Consider the following 19,213-nt stretch of genomic DNA (forward strand, 5'->3'; position numbering starts at 1 on the left):
ACAAAAATATAGAGAAAATTAGGTATCTTAATATTGGTTTATGCGTTACAGTCAGGATTGGGCAAGCTGCAGTTACGAGTTTAAACTTCCAGACAGTTGGGGCATGCTGGGACTAGTGGTACCACAAATAATGGAATTGTGGAACTAGAAGTCCCAGAAGCTGGAGGGTTATGCTTGTCATTAATTCTGTTAAATACTGTTTCATGGATTTTTAAACATCATGCATTGTTAACCTGTGGCCCTTCTCCAGGATCGATAGTGCTGGCATGCTGGGACTAGTGGTTCTACAGCACCTGGCAGAACTTCGGACCTCTGCAAACGTTGAAAAATACATGAAAAGCAGTTACACAGGTAAAAATGTGAGGTCATGCTGAGCACTGGGGATTCACAACAGCAGTAAAGGGGGGTACTCACGGAGCGATATTCTAAGCAATCTGACTAGATTGATTAGAATATCGGCATGATCGCTCCGTGTGTAGCCCCCTCAGCGATAGCGATGCGCGACCCCGCACATCGCTATCGATGTTGCTAGATTGGCCTGCATGCAGGCCAATCTAGCGAGTCGCTCACTTCACCCGCTGGGTGAAGTGAGCGCCCCCCCCATGCTCAGCACAGATCGCGCTGTGCTGAGCGCCGGGAGAGATGTGTGCTGAGCGGTTCGCTCAGCACAAATCTCTCCTGCATCGGCCGGTCTATATGGGCCTTAAGGACAGTGAGCTGGCAGAGCATGATGAGACTTGTAGTCCCACAACAGTGAGAGAGAGAGACACAGGGAGAGAGAGATGGGCGGTTTGCCTTCTACTGCAGAGGTTGGAATGCTATCACAGGCAGTGAGAGGGTTACACCGAGCAGCCAACCAGGACCAGACTGCTGGAGTGTATCACAGGCAGTGAGAGGGTTACACTGAGCAGCCAGCCAGGACCAGACTGCTGGAGTGTATCACAGGCAGTGAGAAGGATACACTGAGCAGCCAACCAGGACCAGACTGCTGGTGTGTATCACAGGCAGTGAGAGGGTTACACCGAGCAGCCAGCCAGGACCAGACTGCTGGAGTGTATCACAGGCAGTGAGAGGGTTACACTGAGCAGCCAGCCAGGACCAGACTGCTGGAGTGTATCACAGGCAGTGAGAGGGTTACACTGAGCAGCCAGCCAGGACCAGACTGCTGGAGTGTATCACAGGCAGTGAGAAGGATACACTGAGCAGCCAGCCAGGACCAGACTGCTGGAGTGTATCACAGGCAGTGAGAGGGTTACACTGAGCAGCCAGCCAGGACCAGACTGCTGGAGTGTATCACAGGCAGTGAGAAGGATACACTGAGCAGCCAGCCAGGACCAGACTGCTGGAGTGTATCACAGGCAGTGAGAGGGTTACACTGAGCAGCCAGCCAGGACCAGACTGCTGGAGTGTATCACAGGCAGTGAGAAGGATACACTGAGCAGCCAACCAGGACCAGACTGCTGGTGTGTATCACAGGCAGTGAGAGGGTTACACCGAGCAGCCAGCCAGGACCAGACTGCTGGAGTGTATCACAGGCAGTGAGAGGGTTACACTGAGCAGCCAGCCAGGACCAGACTGCTGGAGTGTATCACAGGCAGTGAGAGGGTTACACTGAGCAGCCAGCCAGGACCAGACTGCTGGAGTGTATCACAGGCAGTGAGAAGGATACACTGAGCAGCCAGCCAGGACCAGACTGCTGGAGTGTATCACAGGCAGTGGCAGTGAGAGGGTTACACTGAGCAGCCAACCAGGACCAGGCTGCCGGTGTGTATCACAGGCAGTGAGAAGGTTACACTGAGCAGCCAGCCAGGACCAGGTTGCCGGTGTGTATCACAGGCAGTGAGAGGGTTGCACCGAGCAGCATGTATCACAGGCAGTGAGAGGGTTACACCGAGCAGCCAACCAGGACCAGACTGCTGGAGTGTATCACAGGCAATGAGAGGGTTACACTGAGCAGCCAGCCAGGACCAGGCTGCCGGTGTGTATCACAGGCAGTGAGAGGGTTACACCGAGCAACCAGCCAGGACCAGGTTGCTGGAGTGTATCACAGGCAGTGAGAGGGTTACACTGAGCAGCATGTATCACAGGCAGTGAGAGGGTTACACTGAGCAGCCAGCCAGGATGCTGGTGTGTATCACAGGCAGTGAGAGGGTTACACCGAGCAGCATGTATCACAGGCAGTGAGAGGGTTACACTGAGCAGCCAGCCAGGACCAAGCTGCTGGAGTGTATCACAGGCAGTGAGAGGGTTACAATGAGCAGCCAGTCACAGGCAGTGAGAGGGTTACACCGAGCAGCCAGCCACAGGCAGTGAGAGGGTTACACCGAGCTGCCAGCCACAGGCAGTGAGAGGGTTACACCGAGCAGCCAGTCACAGGCAGTGAGAGGGTTACAATGAGCAGCCAGTCACAGGCAGTGAGAGGGTTACACCGAGCAGCATGTATCACAGGCAGTGAGAGGGTTACACCGAGCAGCCAGCCACAGGCAGTGAGAGGGTTACAATGAGCAGCCAGTCACAGGCAGTGAGAGGGTTACACCGAGCAGCATGTATCACAGGCAGTGAGAGGGTTACACCGAGCAGTATGTATCACAGGCAGTGAGAGGGTTACACCGAGCAGCATGTATCACAGGCAGTGAGAGGGTTACACTGAGCAGCCAGCCAGGACCAGGCTGCTGGAGTGTATCACAGGCAGTGAGAGGGTTACACCGAGCAGCATGTATCACAGGCAGTGAGAGGGTTACACCGAGCAGCATGTATCACAGGCAGTGAGAGGGTTACAATGAGCAGCATGTATCACAGGCAGTGAGAGGGTTACAATGAGCAGCATGTATCACAGGCAGTGAGAGGGTTACACTGAGCAGCCAGCCAGGACCAGACTGCTGGAGTGTATCACAGGCAGTGAGAGGGTTACACTGAGCAGCCAGCCAGGACCAGACTGCTGGAGTGTATCACAGGCAGTGAGAAGGATACACTGAGCAGCCAACCAGGACCAGACTGCTGGTGTGTATCACAGGCAGTGAGAGGGTTACACCGAGCAGCCAACCAGGACCAGACTGCTGGAGTGTATCACAGGCAGTGAGAGGGTTACACTGAGCAGCCAGCCAGGACCAGACTGCTGGAGTGTATCACAGGCAGTGAGAGGGTTACACTGAGCAGCCAGCCAGGACCAGACTGCTGGAGTGTATCACAGGCAGTGAGAGGGTTACACTGAGCAGCCAGCCAGGACCAGACTGCTGGAGTGTATCACAGGCAGTGAGAAGGATACACTGAGCAGCCAGCCAGGACCAGACTGCTGGAGTGTATCACAGGCAGTGGCAGTGAGAGGGTTACACTGAGCAGCCAACCAGGACCAGGCTGCCGGTGTGTATCACAGGCAGTGAGAAGGTTACACTGAGCAGCCAGCCAGGACCAGGTTGCCGGTGTGTATCACAGGCAGTGAGAGGGTTGCACCGAGCAGCATGTATCACAGGCAGTGAGAGGGTTACACCGAGCAGCCAACCAGGACCAGACTGCTGGAGTGTATCACAGGCAATGAGAGGGTTACACTGAGCAGCCAGCCAGGACCAGGCTGCCGGTGTGTATCACAGGCAGTGAGAGGGTTACACCGAGCAACCAGCCAGGACCAGGTTGCTGGAGTGTATCACAGGCAGTGAGAGGGTTACACTGAGCAGCATGTATCACAGGCAGTGAGAGGGTTACACTGAGCAGCCAGCCAGGATGCTGGTGTGTATCACAGGCAGTGAGAGGGTTACACCGAGCAGCATGTATCACAGGCAGTGAGAGGGTTACACTGAGCAGCCAGCCAGGACCAAGCTGCTGGAGTGTATCACAGGCAGTGAGAGGGTTACAATGAGCAGCCAGTCACAGGCAGTGAGAGGGTTACACCGAGCAGCCAGCCACAGGCAGTGAGAGGGTTACACCGAGCAGCCAGCCACAGGCAGTGAGAGGGTTACACCGAGCAGCCAGTCACAGGCAGTGAGAGGGTTACAATGAGCAGCCAGTCACAGGCAGTGAGAGGGTTACACCGAGCAGCATGTATCACAGGCAGTGAGAGGGTTACACCGAGCAGCCAGCCACAGGCAGTGAGAGGGTTACAATGAGCAGCCAGTCACAGGCAGTGAGAGGGTTACACCGAGCAGCATGTATCACAGGCAGTGAGAGGGTTACACCGAGCAGTATGTATCACAGGCAGTGAGAGGGTTACACCGAGCAGCCAGCCACAGGCAGTGAGAGGGTTACACCGAGCAGCATGTATCACAGGCAGTGAGAGGGTTACACTGAGCAGCCAGCAAGGACCAGGCTGCTGGAGTGTATCACAGGCAGTGAGAGGGTTACACCGAGCAGCATGTATCACAGGCAGTGAGAGGGTTACACCGAGCAGCATGTATCACAGGCAGTGAGAGGGTTACAATGAGCAGCATGTATCACAGGCAGTGAGAGGGTTACAATGAGCAGCATGTATCACAGGCAGTGAGAGGGTTACACTGAGCAGCCAGCCAGGACCAGGCTGCTGGAGTGTATCACAGGCAGTGAGAGGGTTACACCGAGCAGCATGTATCACAGGCAGTGAGAGGGTTACACCGAGCAGCATGTATCACAGGCAGTGAGAGGCTTATAATGAGCAGCATGTATCACAGGCAGTGAGAGGGTTACACTGAGCAGCATGTATCACAGGCAGTGAGAGGGTTACACTGAGCAGCATGTATCACAGGCAGTGAGAGGGTTACACTGAGCAGCATGTATCGCAGGCAGTGAGAGGGTTACACTGAGCAGCATGTATCACAAGCAGTGAGAGGGTTACACTGAGCAGCATGTATCACAGGCAGTGAGAGGGTTACACTGAGCAGCCAGCCAGGCTGGTGTGTAGTAGCAGAGCACAGGGCTGTGGGACTGCACTTGCAGGAGGAGGATGACAGGCTGGTCCTGAAGGTCTGAAAGTTCCTGAGTTGAGGTGAGAGTTGTGAGTACATCTCCCTGTGCTGCACAAGGGGAGGGGAGGAGGAGGAGGAGATCAGTGCGGAGGGCATTGCTGTATTTAGGACGGCTGGATGCTGAGTGTAAAGGACCAGAGCACCAAGACTGGAGCATCAACTCTGCCGCTAGTCCTTCCCAGCCAGGGCACCACCACAGGGGCACAGTGAGGAGCACAATCCCATACAGGACCTGAGCACTCTCCACAAGACTCGCAGCTACTCCCTGGATGCGCAGCATTCTCCGCTGGTTACATATCCAGCACCATCCGCCCGGACCTCGCCTGAGCCCTTCTCCAAACTTTCAGCACTCACCTGCTTCCACAGACCTGATTGCAACAATCTGATCGCAAGCAGCTGATGCTGTGATTGATTTCTGCTGGAGGATTATTGCACCCTACACACCCGGCTGCTGGATTGCTGTTTATACTAGGTAAATGCAACTTTGTCATTGTTTTATGCTGAGGACTTCCTAAGTGTAATGAGGAGGGGATGCTGGGGAACAGGTGGAGGTGTCCTGCTAATCCCATTACCTGCCTTATCTAATTACTTACCCCCACACATTCCATTAGGGTAACCATCCCTTTAAAGTGCAAATGGGCAGAAGCATTATCCTGCAGATCTGTGCAAATACAATGTGTGTAGTTGTGCTGCTTGGTCTGGGTGTAATCTGCATTTTCTTCTCCCCATCAGGTTGGGCTGAGGATGGCAGTGTGGAAGAAGAGTCAGTCCATGTTACCCTGCCCCAACTCTGGTCCTCACTGCTAGGTGCCCAGGAGGGTCCTTCCCTTTTGCCCACAGGAGCTCGCCTCTACATTGCATTCCCTATTCAGCACTATCCTGTACCTGACACCTGCACAAATGCAGTTCAGGCTCTTTTCCTGCGCGCTGATTATCCTGCACTGTGTGGATTACAGCCACTGCCAGAGCAACCGCTGGAGAAGGAGCAAGAGAGGTCAGTGCCTGCCTGGGGTGGGGAGGAGGTGACCTGGGCTGGCTGGAGGTGCTGCACACACCTGTCTGAAGGCAATGCTATCACCTGCTCTATATGCAACCTTACCTGATCTGTGCTGGTGCCCAGACTACTACAGAACCTGCCCTCCTCCTTCTGCATCACTGCTGCTGGGGCTATAGGTGGAGTGGGTGGTCTTCAGTATGCCGACTGACGGGATCCCAGCGCACAGTATACCGGCGCCGGGATCCCGACAGCCGGCGTACCGACACTTATTCTCCCTCGTGGGGGTCCACAACCCCCCTGGAGGGAGAATAAAATAGCGTAGCCACTGTGCCCGTAGCGCAGCGAGCCCGCAAGGGGCTCATTTGCGCTCGCCACACTGTCGGTAAGCCGGCGTTCGGGCTCCCGGCGCCGGTATGCTGGTCGCCGGGAGCCCGACCGCCGGCATATCGTAGTGAACCCGGTGGAGTGATGCTATGTAGCAAATTGCCTGCAGAGGAAATAGTTGTTTGTGTGTGTGTGTGTGTGTGTATATATGTATGTATGTATGTATATATATATATATATATATATATATATCTGTATCTCCCCTGGCTGTAGCAGATTCCTAGGTGTTATAAATATGCCAATTTGGGTTATTATTTTGTAGTAGAAATACATCTGGTACAAATCTATATAGGACACAGCTTTAGCATTCTCTGACGGCAAAACTGTGTCAGGGCATGCTGGGATATGTAGTTTCACAACAGCTGGAGGGCCGCAGTTTGGACATGCCTGATATAGGATAAAGTCTTTCCTTATGTCACAAGGTCCTAAGGGCACGTTAATGGTCCAGGTTTTAAGTTTATCCATGCTTGGCCACAGGTGACTTAATTTAGCACCTCAGTCAATTTGATTTAACCATCTATGCTGAACCTAAAACCTGGACCGTCGGGGTGCCTTGAGGAGCGCTAGTGAGAACTTCTGAATTGTGTCGTTTATAAGAATGTTAGTGATCTTATAATGCTACAATGCAAAATACGTTGACATAAATCCATGGGAATTCCAGGTGGCTTTAATATGGGTCATAATTTACCCTCAGGATGCTGCATTATTATATATGCTTTACACTTGTAATAAACTCTGACCTGATTTACTAGTTATAAACAGTTAATACTGATGCTTTTTACTGCTGTTAGTTACTGGGGGACACACAGTATACACTGTGTATATTGGGGTCACTTGTGTATTGCAGGAATATGCTCTGTATGTCTTTAATAGGATCTCAGTGTAAATAGCACCCTGGGCAGCTTGCTCATAGCAGGGTATGTATATTAAGTTCAAACCTGATTGATCTACCACAAATGTCAGTTATTGATTCAGACTTAAATAGAATGTTTTTCCTTGGTATAAGATTGCAGCTAACCGCGCAGCCAGCTGAGATGTTCCTGGAAAGTTCCGAATTTCTTACTGTTTATGTTCCAAATACAATTATTTCATTCATGTTACACTTGGAGAAACAGGACATGCCCATAGCATGACCTCTTTGTACATATGGCCCCCAAACATAGAATGCTTCCATGAGTTAATGGGGCATTTTTATGCTAATAGTATCCATATACTGTAAATGACTATATTTATTGAGAAAGGTACAGCGCATGGGATCGACAGTGTCTAGGTCGACCACTATTGGTCAACAGTAAGTAGATCGACAGGGACTCTAGATCGACATGTTCTAGGTCGACATGAGTTTTTTACATTTTTTATTTTTTCTTCATTTTTTGAACTTTTCCATACTTTACTGTCCACGTTGACTACAATTGGGAACGGCACCTTTGCCCGAAGCATGGCAAGCGAAAGCATGTGCATAGAGCTCGCTTTGCCCTATTCCCCCTGTGTATTTTAGCTAGGGCTGCCCCCGGACACTGCTGTGCACTAATTGGGGTTCCCCGTCACTGTACGGAGAAAACACCAAAAAAAGTGAAAAAAAACTCACGTCGACCTACTAACTGTCGACCATTAGTGGTTGACCTAGACACAGACAAGACTTAGGTCGTCAATATAACATACCACACCCACAGCGCATGTCTCAACTCCTCACCCACCAGGTAAGGTTGAGGGAGGATGTGACTATGGTAACCCTTTATTATTTTAAGCATTGTACATACTGTCTCAGTGTGGTTTATTTATTAAGAAAGTGCAGCAACCCATAGCAACCGGTCCTACCTGTTGCTTTCATTCCCTGATTCACACTAGATGAAATGTGATTGATTCCAATAAGTGGGCAGATTTGCAATTTTATTTTATTTTTTGTTATCTAGCCCCCCGTGGTATATTTTGTATTTGCCTGCCTTTAATGAACTCCCCAATATGTTTAAGTGACTCCTAGGGGTAAATTTACTAAGATGGGAGTTCTATTTAAGATGGGATGCTGCTCATAGCAACCAATCAGATTCCAGGTGTTATCTTCTAGCAGGTACTAGATAAATGAGAAGTAGAATCTGATTGGTTGCTATGGGTAACATCCCATCTTAAATAGAACTCCCATCTTAGTAAATTTACCCCCTATACTTAAGTTTTACAGACAGCTGCGACCAAGCGTTGACTGTTCTATAGTAGGACAATCGCAGAAGATCTTGATCTGGAAGATGTAACATAAGCTGAAATTCTCTGTAGGAACGTAAGGGGGGAAAGAGCACAATTCCAATTGGCGAATACATGGTGTGGTCCCCACTCTGGCCAATTCCTTGTTTTCTGAATTTTGTCTGGTTCACTAGAAAGCGTGTCTATTTCACTCTGCTAAATCACATATAAAAATCTGTGTGTGTTCTCCTGTAGGAGGAGGTAATTTAGTGGAAATGTAGGGACAAGCTGTAGTTTGTGCAGTGCGCAATGTTACGCCAAGCGCTGAAGTGCGGAAGGTCAGGGCTACGGCTTTGGTAGCCCTGGAAGATTCCTTAGGTTGCCTGCTGACCAGATTCAATAGAATTGTAGCACAGGCGATGAGGATCTAGTGAGATCAGGGGACAGGTGGTGTGGCATGCAGAAGTCATTACATCATGGATTATAATCTAGCAGTAGGGTTATTTTTTTGAGATTGAGGACTAGATACATTATCACATGGAGAGTGATAAAATGGAGAGAGATAACGTAGCAGCCAATCAGCAGGTTGCGTTTGAAAAATGACAGTTGGCTGGTACTTTATCACTTTCCGTTTCACCCAACCGACTTTTCAAACAATTGAATTCCCCCATAGTGTGTGTTTTGTGTCTCTCTCTCTCTCTCTCTCTCTCTCTCTCTCTCTCTCTCTCTCTCTCTCTCTCTCTCTCTCTCTCTCTCTCTCTCTCTCTCTCTCTCTCTCTCTCTCTCTCTCTCCAGTTTGTCTTACCTGTGCCTCCAAATAGTTTTGTAAGGTTCCGTGACACCGAGCTTTACTTTTCATTTTTCTCATTTACAATATTTACCATTTACTTGCTCCCAGAATTGTGCATACTGCTCTATTTTTACCTCTGAATAAGAACGCTCTCCTATTTACAATACTACCATTGGCTTGCAGCCAGTAGCCCACTGCTGCCTCTCTGAGGTCTGGTTATCATTACAAGGCTGTGTGCGCTTGCAATGTATGGAAATCCAAAGGCTTTATAGTACATGAGGAGTTAATAATCCAGCCAGGCCCCACCTCAAAATTTCACAGCCAATAACCATAAAGCAGTTTCTCTATAGCCACAAAGGAGAACAAATTGAAGAATTCACAAACCCAGCAAGGTATGTGTCCTATACCGGTCTTTTCATAATCTAGAAGAAACCTTTTGTCCCAAGTAGCGTCGTGTGAGAGATTCCAGCTCAGCGATTGGCCAGGCTTGCGTTTAGCACCACCGCAGGAATAACATCACAGAACATTTTAGTCCATATAAATGTTAATGTGATGCTATTAACGTCTAGTACAATAATCATCGGTTCTAAAACTAAATTGTGCGGCTGATAACAGCCCAGGTCTCCTGCACGCTAATTCCTCCTATCTGCTCAGTGTCTTTGTATTTCATCCAGCTATTATCTTTGTATATACAGTGGAACCTTTTGGGTTTGCAGACTAATGCATTTGGCTCTCTTGCAGTCGGCCACAATGCTGAGATGTTTTGCATATCAATAATGCATAGAGGACCAGCGTCCCGCCCGTCTCTAGATCAGTACTGGCTGTTAGGATATGAAGCCAAACTGGTTCACTACAATTTCTAGCAATGTGCAAACACTTGTACCCCTCACTCATCCTTGCAGGGGCCAGTTTGATCTATAGGGTTTCCGTCTGGAGCGTGTATGTATGTTTGTTGAATATCTATCTATCTATCTATCTATCTATCTATCTATCTATCATATTAATATTTCAAAGATTGTCAACTGAACCGTCCCCCACACAATCCCTGCAGTCGCCCGTGTAACATTACCTTTTAAAGGACGTGTAATCTCCTAAACCATGGGAGATCTTAAAATACAATATCAATTGATACTTTGGGTTTGTTTCTCAAATGGTCCAGTTTGTCACCCCCAAACCGCTTCCTGTTTCCCTTAATTTTTTTCACCCTAGCATTGATGGGTGAATTGCATAAAATGCCGCGTTTGAGTGGACCTGACGTGCCTGCGTTCAGCTTGCCACCCCCCATTAGCAACCCCCTAACACAGACTACTTTTCAGTTACTTTGCACTGGGATTTCTGCGTGCGTAATAGCGTTTTTCAACCACTGTGTGTGCGTGTGCGCGCAGTGCGGCTTCGATGCATGCGCAGTGTAAAGACATCGAACCACCTGCATGTAACAGCAGCTTTGCATCTGAATCGGGGCTTGTGTGTGCTATTTTATGGCTGCCTATCAAAATATTGCCTATATGGCACTTACATTAACGCTAAGGTGTACTCTAATACCACGTTTCCACCAAATTCCCAGGTCAGACCCCATTTACACTGAACCCGTGTCTGCTGTGCATGTCACTCAGGCACTCCTCCCTTGGACCTCTGCATACACAGCCAATCAGCAGCTTTTATGCAAAACCCCTGTCTAGCCATTTACACGGAATGCTTACCCGGGTCCTACCCTGGTAGCTACCGGGGTCGGATTCCCGGTTTACTTCTCAAGGACACTTTTACACTGAGCCACGACCCGGGTAGACCCAGCAATAACCCAGGTTATTGCGGTAGTGAAAAAAGGGTATAATACCACTTTCAGACAGAAAAATCTAAAAAACCCGGATTTTTCACAGGTTTGTGTTCCCGGGTTACAGTCCCTTACCCCCTTTCACACAGCACAAAAAACCCGGTAAATTCCCGGGTTGACCCCTTTCAGACAGAACCCGTGTCAGCCCTGCAAAACACTTGTGTATCATAAAAAAATGGACTGTTTTTATGGCACACAGAGATGAGGTCATGAAAGTGGGTGGTGACTGTTCGGGTGGTCTTCAGTTTGCCGGCTCTCGTGATCCCGGCGCCCAGTATACCGGCGCCGGAATCCCGACAGCCGGCATACTGACACTTTTTCTCCCTCTTTGTGGTCCACGACCCCCCTGGAGGTAGAATAGATATCGTGGCGCGTGTAGCGCGCCACCATGCCCACATCGTAACAAGCCCACAAGGGGCTCATTTGCGCTCGCCGGTATTTGCACATGAGGTATTTGCTGCAGCATAATGATGACCTCAGACGCCAGTGCCACGCCGCTCAGCCAATCGCCAGTGCCCTGCCAGGTCAGCCAATAAGCGCTGTCAGCCTCGACCCGTTTCTAAAATCCCGGGTCGGACCCTTTCAGACAGCCGGCAACCCGTGTAAGACCCGGGAAAAACCCAGGTAAATTCCCTTCAGGAGCCGGGAAATTACTGGGTTCTTTTCTCTGTCTGAAAGGGGTATAAGTTAGTTATTTGACAGAGTAGACTAGTGACAAGTCTTGGGAGTTGTGTGTTTTTTCTTAGGTTGCTACGGGTTTTTATTTTTTATTTTAATGTGTGCCTCCCTTCAGTGTTGTGGCTGCCAATTGCAAAGATACCTACACACAGTATCAGCCACTGCACTGTTAGGTGCTCTGGGGGCATTGATACAAATATTCCTGGATTTTGTTGAGGAGCAGATAGACATTACATTGCCAGACAGTCTACACGTAGGCAGTGCTACTGCTAATACTACACTCGTATGCCTGATGTATCAAGGGGAGAGTTTGATTTAAAAATTACCCAGCTGTGATTCATCATTCTTCTCTTTCTGTTTTCACAGTTGAATTTTTTTATTTTTTTAAGTGCTGGGGTGGGTGTCCCTATTGCATACTGGTGTTTATGTTCCTAAGGCCTGGAGAAGAGGCTCTAAGTGACCACAAAATTAGATTTATGGTTGTTTTGTAAAGACTTCTTTTTTTTCTATTTTTTTTTTTCTTCTTTTTACCAATTGTCTTAAATAGAGACACCAACAATTTCCAAAATGTTACTTCTCTCCTCCAAGATCTTTTTAAGTGTCGGGTCATCTTGATGAGAAAAATTTAAATTTTCCTGCCAGATCTGCGATTACACCATCTAATGATCATTACGTCTTTGGCGAACATCCAGGAACATAAGCCTGAGACCAGTGTTAAGCGTTGGATCACATAACAGTTTATTGATCATGTGGTTGCTTGTAAGTACGTCTCTCCGTAATCTCTTGTAACACCCATCGCTATCTGTCTGTGCCTAATAATCTAGCACTTAAGTTTAATATAACATGCATCATGGTTTCGTTGTGCCTAGGTTAAGAGGTCTCCAATTTCCCGAACTGGTCCTGATTTCAGAGTCTTGTGCATTGATTTTGTGTACATGTGAACTAATGACTTCCAAGCGGTCTCTCATTTCCAGTACATTGTAATCATTTTAAACGAAAGTTCATTTATTGCAGAAGTCATTATGCCACAAATTAGGAGCAATTCAGATTTCTGTGATCGTACATACATGTCTAATCGGCTCTCGTCATGAATGTCTTTGGTCTAGATAATATCTTTTTAGAGATGAGTAAGAAAGTTGGGGTAAGGGTTAGGATTTGACGAACATTAGAAGGGGTGTCATGAAACTATAAACTGAATTGCGCAAAGTTCATTTGTAGGACAACGTAAACTGTCTTTATGAGACTATTTATCAAAGTGGTCAGCAAGAATACTCGTGTTGTGACAAAAATTTCTGCATGGTTAGCTAATTTTAAGTAACTGCCTTACTTATATTAACGTAGTAAGATAGTCCCCGTACAATGTATGGAGATGTTTCAGCAATTTACCAAGCTAGGAAAACTAATATCTAAATGTATCAAAGCTTGGAGACAGATTAAAGCACCAACCAATCATCTCCTGGCATTTTACAGACTGTGGGGTCTATTTACTAAGCCGCGGAGAGGGATAAAGTGGATGGAAATAATTTATCAGCCAATCAGCTCCTAACTGCCATGTTACAGGCTGGGTTTGAAAAATGACAGGAGCTGGTTGGCTGGTACTTTGTCTCCTTCCACTTTCTCTCTCTCCAAGGTTTAGTAAATAGACCATTGTCATTGGTGACAGTACACCCACGAGAAGCATCTTTCCTGAAAAGGTTTTATATTGTAATTATAAGGCACCAGAAGTGGTTTCAGTGCCGTTTTCCCAGTCTGTTTAGCAAAAAACCTTTGCTGGGACAGTGGCTCTTTTATAGGAGAGTATCTGAGGGGAAGAGGGTGTCGGTAAAGAGGCACTGAACTGCCGGCTGGGGCACTTTGCATTGAGGTTGCTGGGTAGGGATTAGAAGATCCCTCTACGACGGTGCTTCCCAAACTTTTTTGAATCGCGGCGCTCTAGAGTTTCAGCATATTTTTCTTTTTTCTGCACCCCTAGGATAATTTTTTTTTTTTTTTTTTTTACTGAGCTTTTTGGTAAAAAAATATTAAATTAAGTAAATTGTGCCGGTCACCCAAGTTCAGTTATGTGGAGTTGCACGTCTGTTTGTCCACGTACTTTATTACAGGTAAAACCAGTGCTGGTGGCTACCAATCACTGTGACCATAAATCATTTGATTTGGTCCTAGACAACCAACCTGAGGCACCCCTGTAAGAGCCTCGCAGCACCCCAGGGTGCCACTGCACACAGTGTGGGAACCACTGCTCTACGACGGTGTTCTCTCCATAGTGTCATATCTGATGCCAGGTAAATTGATGCCAAGCTGCAGTTACCTATGAGAGACCCAGCCTAATGCAGGAGACCTCTCTAACATCTCCTGTGGTCAGTCTTTGCTAAGTGGCAGGGATACATAAACCAACAGTTCCGCATGGTTTTACCTGCAATAAATAGACCCCAGAATTTATAAAAATATATTTGCACACTTCACTGCATGAACCTGGAAGTAACTTAAAATATCCATATTCCTTATACGATTGGGTTGATTTCTAATAACCGGCTCATTGAGCTACTCATTGGATGCATATTAATGCTGCTTGTGTATTATAACCGCATTCTATCAAAGACAAAGAGCTGAATTTAATAAGCAGCACTTTTTAAAGCTACTCCGTTGGTGGTTTGGGCTGCTGGATTTAAAGGGGTGACAACATAAAATGCTAGTATTTTTTTTTTTTATGCTATTGCCCCTTTAAATCCAGCTGCCAAAATCTCAGAAGTTGAAAAGTTTTGAAAAGCGCGGCTAAGTAAATGTAGCCGAAGCGCCATCTTTGCCGCTTCGGATAAATCCGGTGTACACTGAAGTCGTGTTGTTTTTTTTTTATTTTTTATTTATTAAATATTTTTATTGTAATGTCTACCGGTGAAATGAAATGAGCTCTTTAAATACTTTTTTTTTGTGTGTGTGTGTAAAAGTTGGTTTATATATCTTGTCAGGTCATGTTCTGCATCTGGTCAGAGCAGCTCTGCGATGTGTTTTTCCGACTGCTTCTAATTGTCCGACTGTTATTGCTAGCAAGACCCTTTTACATACCTGTCCTTTAAACTATGTCTATCTGGAGCGTCATAAACCTCACGCTACTCAAACATACACCGACCTCTTATAAAATGCCCCAGCAAAATGGTTCAAACATTTTAAGGTCTTGTAAAGTTTTCAGCAACTAAAACATTAGATTATAAAGTGGTTTATTTTATCTTGACGTCGCTACTACAGATGTTTTGTAGAATTCAGGACTCTTTCAATCCCCCCCCCCCCCCCCCCCAAGCTTGTATTTGATTGCGTTGCTTAAAAGTGACCTGACAATCTGTGCCAACAAAGGGTATACTGTGTCTTTAATTAAATGTGGAACTACTTAAAGTGCTGGCTAGACGGTTAGAGGTGATTGTTGCCTTAGTACGGAGCTTAAGTATTTGTATTGTCCGTGAAGGGCGTGAATAGAGATCTAACTCCACTTGCGTGAATTGTCCCCTTTTACAATAACTTTTAAGCTGGTTTTAATTGATCTCCGACCACACTGGACAAGTGGATTAACCGCATGAACATGAGCTGAATCTATTCAGTGGCCAGAATTTGATTACCAGCGACATAAAATCCTCCTCAATATTTATGGTAAGGCGCATTCAACAGTGGATGTACACTGTCAACGCTATGCTTCTTTCGTGCAAATCCCCCCTCGGAGGCTTTCCTTCTTTTATAGGCGCTTTAAGTTATTTAGAACTTTTTTTTTTTTTTTTTTTTTCTTAAAAAGAACTTGGAACAAAAGTATTTTGTTGCAAGACCCAACTGTGGACAATTCAATTTGTAAGGGGAATGGAACTGTTTGTAAACTCTGCGGGTTATCGTGTTCGTTTTGTTCCAGAAAACAATGTTGTAAATAGATAAGTATCTTTTAGAAGCTTAAAGGTACCAATTATACTCTCTTTATTTATATATTTTCCTTTATTGGTCAATAAAAATATGTACAAGGATTAGAGAGTAGAGAAGATATGGGATATATTTACTAACCTGCACTGGCAGCGGTCACTATGTACCGCTACTTACCACAGCCGTACTAAACAAGTTACTGTTCCAATTCGGTAAGGGAATGCCTCCCTGTGCTGTACAGTGGTGCTTGAAAGTTTAACCCTTCAAAATTTTCTAATATTTCTGTTGAAATTTGGCCTAAAACCACCTCCGAGTTTTACACACGTCCTAAAAGTAGATAAAGAACCAAATCAAACAAAAGAGACAAAAAAAATTGACTTTCTCATGGTTTTTTTTTTTTTTTATTGAGGAAAATGATCCTATATCGCATATCTCTGAGTGGCAGAAGTATGTGACCCTCTGCTGTCAGTATCTGGTATGACCCCTTGTGCAGCAATAACTGCATGTAAACGTTTCCGGTAATTGTTGTTTAGTCCGGAATATCGGGTCCGAGGAATTGTACCACATTCCTCCGTATGAAACCGCTTCAATGCTGTTATGTTGGTGGGTTTCTCCCATGTTCTGCTTCGCTGCAGGTCCTTCCACAACATTTCCATTGGGTTACGGCCATGACTTTGACTTGGCCACTCCAAAACTTTACATTTTATTCTTCTTTAACCACTCTTTGGTCGAATGACTTGTGTGCTTTGGGTCATTGTCTTGCTGCATGGCCCACGTTCTCTTGAGATGCAACTTATGACAGATGTTCTGACATTTTCCTTTTAGAATACTCTGGTATAATTCAGAATTCATTGTCCCATCAATGATGCTAAGTTGTCCTGGGTCAAGTGCAGCAAAACAGGCCCAAATCATGATACCACCACCACCACCACCACTGTGTTTAACAGATAGTATGAGGTTTTTATACTGGAATACAGTGTTCTCCTTTCTCTCAATATAACTCTTCTCATTTACACCAAAAAGCTCTATTTTGGTCTCATCTGTCAATGCATTGTTCCAATAGCCTTCTGGCATGTCCAGGTGATCAGTAGCAAATTGCAGATGGGCAGCAATGTTCTTATTGGAGAGCAGCACCTTTCTCCTTGCCATGTACACCATCGTTGTTCAGTATCCTCCTGATGGTGGACTCATGAACATTAACATTAGCTAGTGTGAGAAAGGCCTTCAGTTGCTTAGAGGTTACCTTGGGATCGGTTTATCACCAGAAGCCCCAGCCCTTGAACAAAAACAGAGATACCAAATTGGATGGATGCGGTTACCCAGGCTGAGCATTTGGGTGGCATGCGTCCCACATAGTTGGTCGGCCCAATTTTTAAAATGGGCATGACCCTTGTGTAATAATTTCTGGTGATATGCCAATCAGGTTGCTGGTTGTCTTTATTCCAGGCATGCAGTAAATTGGAGACTATCTGGTCTAAATGTACTAAATTTTCTGTATTAAAAATTGCATGTCTGGTTTGTTAACCTATCAGAGGCTCACATGTAGACAAGGATATGGGTGTTGGAGCCCTGGACTGAGCGAGTGTACAACACACTGCGTAGTATCATTGGAACCTTCCCACAAGTTCCTTGCTAATACATGGTTCACATAGCATTACAGCAACTGGGATTAGGAGCCTGTAATTTAAATGGAAACATGAAATAATCAGGGTGGTTTCATTGACTGATCAAGACCAGATTATGTGAAGGCCTTTTGAGCTTGCCAAGGTGGATGGTTCCTGTGACCACCAGGGCCTGTAGACTGCCTATATTGCACTGTATGGTTAAACTCCTGTCCTCTGATAACCCATATACTTGGTGGGTGGGGGGGTATAAGCATATTTTTTAAAAAGTTTTATTTTGCAAAATAAAGCATTCTAAGCTCACACATGGCGTATCGCACTTACTAGACAGCGCAACCAAACCATCAAAAGTTGTCTCTTGTGCGGGCAGTTTTAGAGATGCACAGACATGCAACTTTCCAAGAGGGGTACAGTAGGTCCTATCTCTAACTTGCCCCTCTGCCTACTGAACTTGGATATCTAATTTTTTTTAGTTCACCTATGGATTGTGGGAAGGGGAGCATCTGCCGAGCGATTGGGTCAAGAAAAAAAAAAAACATCTGTAAAATGTTCTAGTACAGGGCTGGCCAAACCGGTCCTCGAGATCTACCAACAGTTCATGTTTTCCAGGTCTCCTGGAGATCTGTAGAATTGTCAGGTAGGAATAAATGCAGCACATCTTAATTAGTAATGATTACACCTGTGCACTAGCTAGGTGGTCTGGAAAATGTGAACTGTTGGTAGATCTCGAGGACTGGTTTGGCCAGCTCTGTTCTAGTATGTGATAGTGGGTGCTTTCGGCAATCATGATATTGGGTGTGTTCCCCTGTCTTCCCAATAATTAGTACTTCATCGCCTCCCTTATGACATCCACTATCCTCTGCATTTGTCAGAGCGCGGGTAAAGTCGGGACCTGGCGGGCTTAGGTCCTCCCTTGATACCTCATTGGCTGGGGAGAATCTGAGACAGCGGCTCTAAAGCTTTAGGATGTCTGTGCCCATCTCTTCTTTCCTGATGATGTCGTTGCTCTGTGGTCCCTGCTATGGATGGCCTGGCTTCTTCTCCGTCTTTTTGGATTTAGAAAACAAGGCACCTGCCATAACACCGCTTATTATAAGCTGTTCACATAAGAATATATATATATATATATATATATATATATAATATATTATATACCGTATTTGCCGGCGTATAAGACGACTGGGCGTATAAGACGACCCCCAACATTTCCACTCAAAATATAGAGTTTGTTATATACTCGCCGTATAAGACTACCCCCTTCCACACACCAAATAAAACATAAAAGAACATCAGATTTGTGACATACTGTATATTATGACCTGATAAGAGATTTGGATAGGGAGTATTTATCAAGGTATGCATAAGAAGGGGGGAGGGGCGAGGAGAAAGTTGTAAAATGTATAAAAGTATACCCCTGTGTGCATTTATTGTTACCGGTTTCACATGAGTGCCATTAGTATTAGTGCCATTACAGTACCTGTCATTGTCACCATTGTACGGCCACAACGCGACTGCAGCGCCTCCGGCCAGTCCCTGCATCTCCATGTAATTGGCACTAGTGACCCGCCGCGGCCGCACTGGATATCGCGCGATACTGGATGGTGAGTAGAATGAGGTGGGTGGGCATCGGGAGGCCACTATGGGCACCGGGCGAGTATCGGAAGGCCACTATGGCAGCTATGTCTATCCCAACTGAAGTGCACCCGGCGTATAAGACGACCCCCCCCACTTGGAGGCATGTTTTTCAGGGCAAAAAAGTAGTCTTATACGCCAGCAAATACTGTATGTGTGTGTGTGTGTATATATATATATATATTTCTTTTTTTTTTTTCCCAAAGGAATTTTTATTCAATAGATAAATGCAATCACCCCTACTTTGCAGCTGCCGTTTTACAAATTAAAACCGTGTTT

At 46.4% G+C, this 19,213-nt stretch overlaps 1 protein-coding gene across 3 annotated transcripts in view; it reads left to right on the top strand.

Moving 5' to 3' along the window:
- The first annotated feature begins 4,657 nt into the window (after positions 1-4,657).
- The window catches only part of RSPO2 (R-spondin 2), a 127,836-nt gene continuing 113,280 nt past the window's right edge, over positions 4,658-19,213 (top strand). Inside the window, exons 1-2 of one of the 3 annotated variants that reach the window (XM_063924508.1) lie at positions 4,658-5,403; positions 5,664-5,925. In XM_063924508.1, coding sequence (XP_063780578.1) covers positions 5,832-5,925 — 94 coding nt within the window. In that variant the 5' untranslated portion in view covers positions 4,658-5,403; positions 5,664-5,831. Of the gene's footprint in view, positions 5,404-5,437; positions 5,544-5,573; positions 5,926-19,213 lie in introns of those variants that run through there. The other 2 variants (XM_063924510.1, XM_063924509.1) reach the window with 2 other exon arrangements.

This window comes from Pseudophryne corroboree, chromosome 5, assembly GCF_028390025.1.
Source record: "Pseudophryne corroboree isolate aPseCor3 chromosome 5, aPseCor3.hap2, whole genome shotgun sequence".
Taxonomy (NCBI): Eukaryota; Metazoa; Chordata; class Amphibia; order Anura; family Myobatrachidae; genus Pseudophryne; species Pseudophryne corroboree.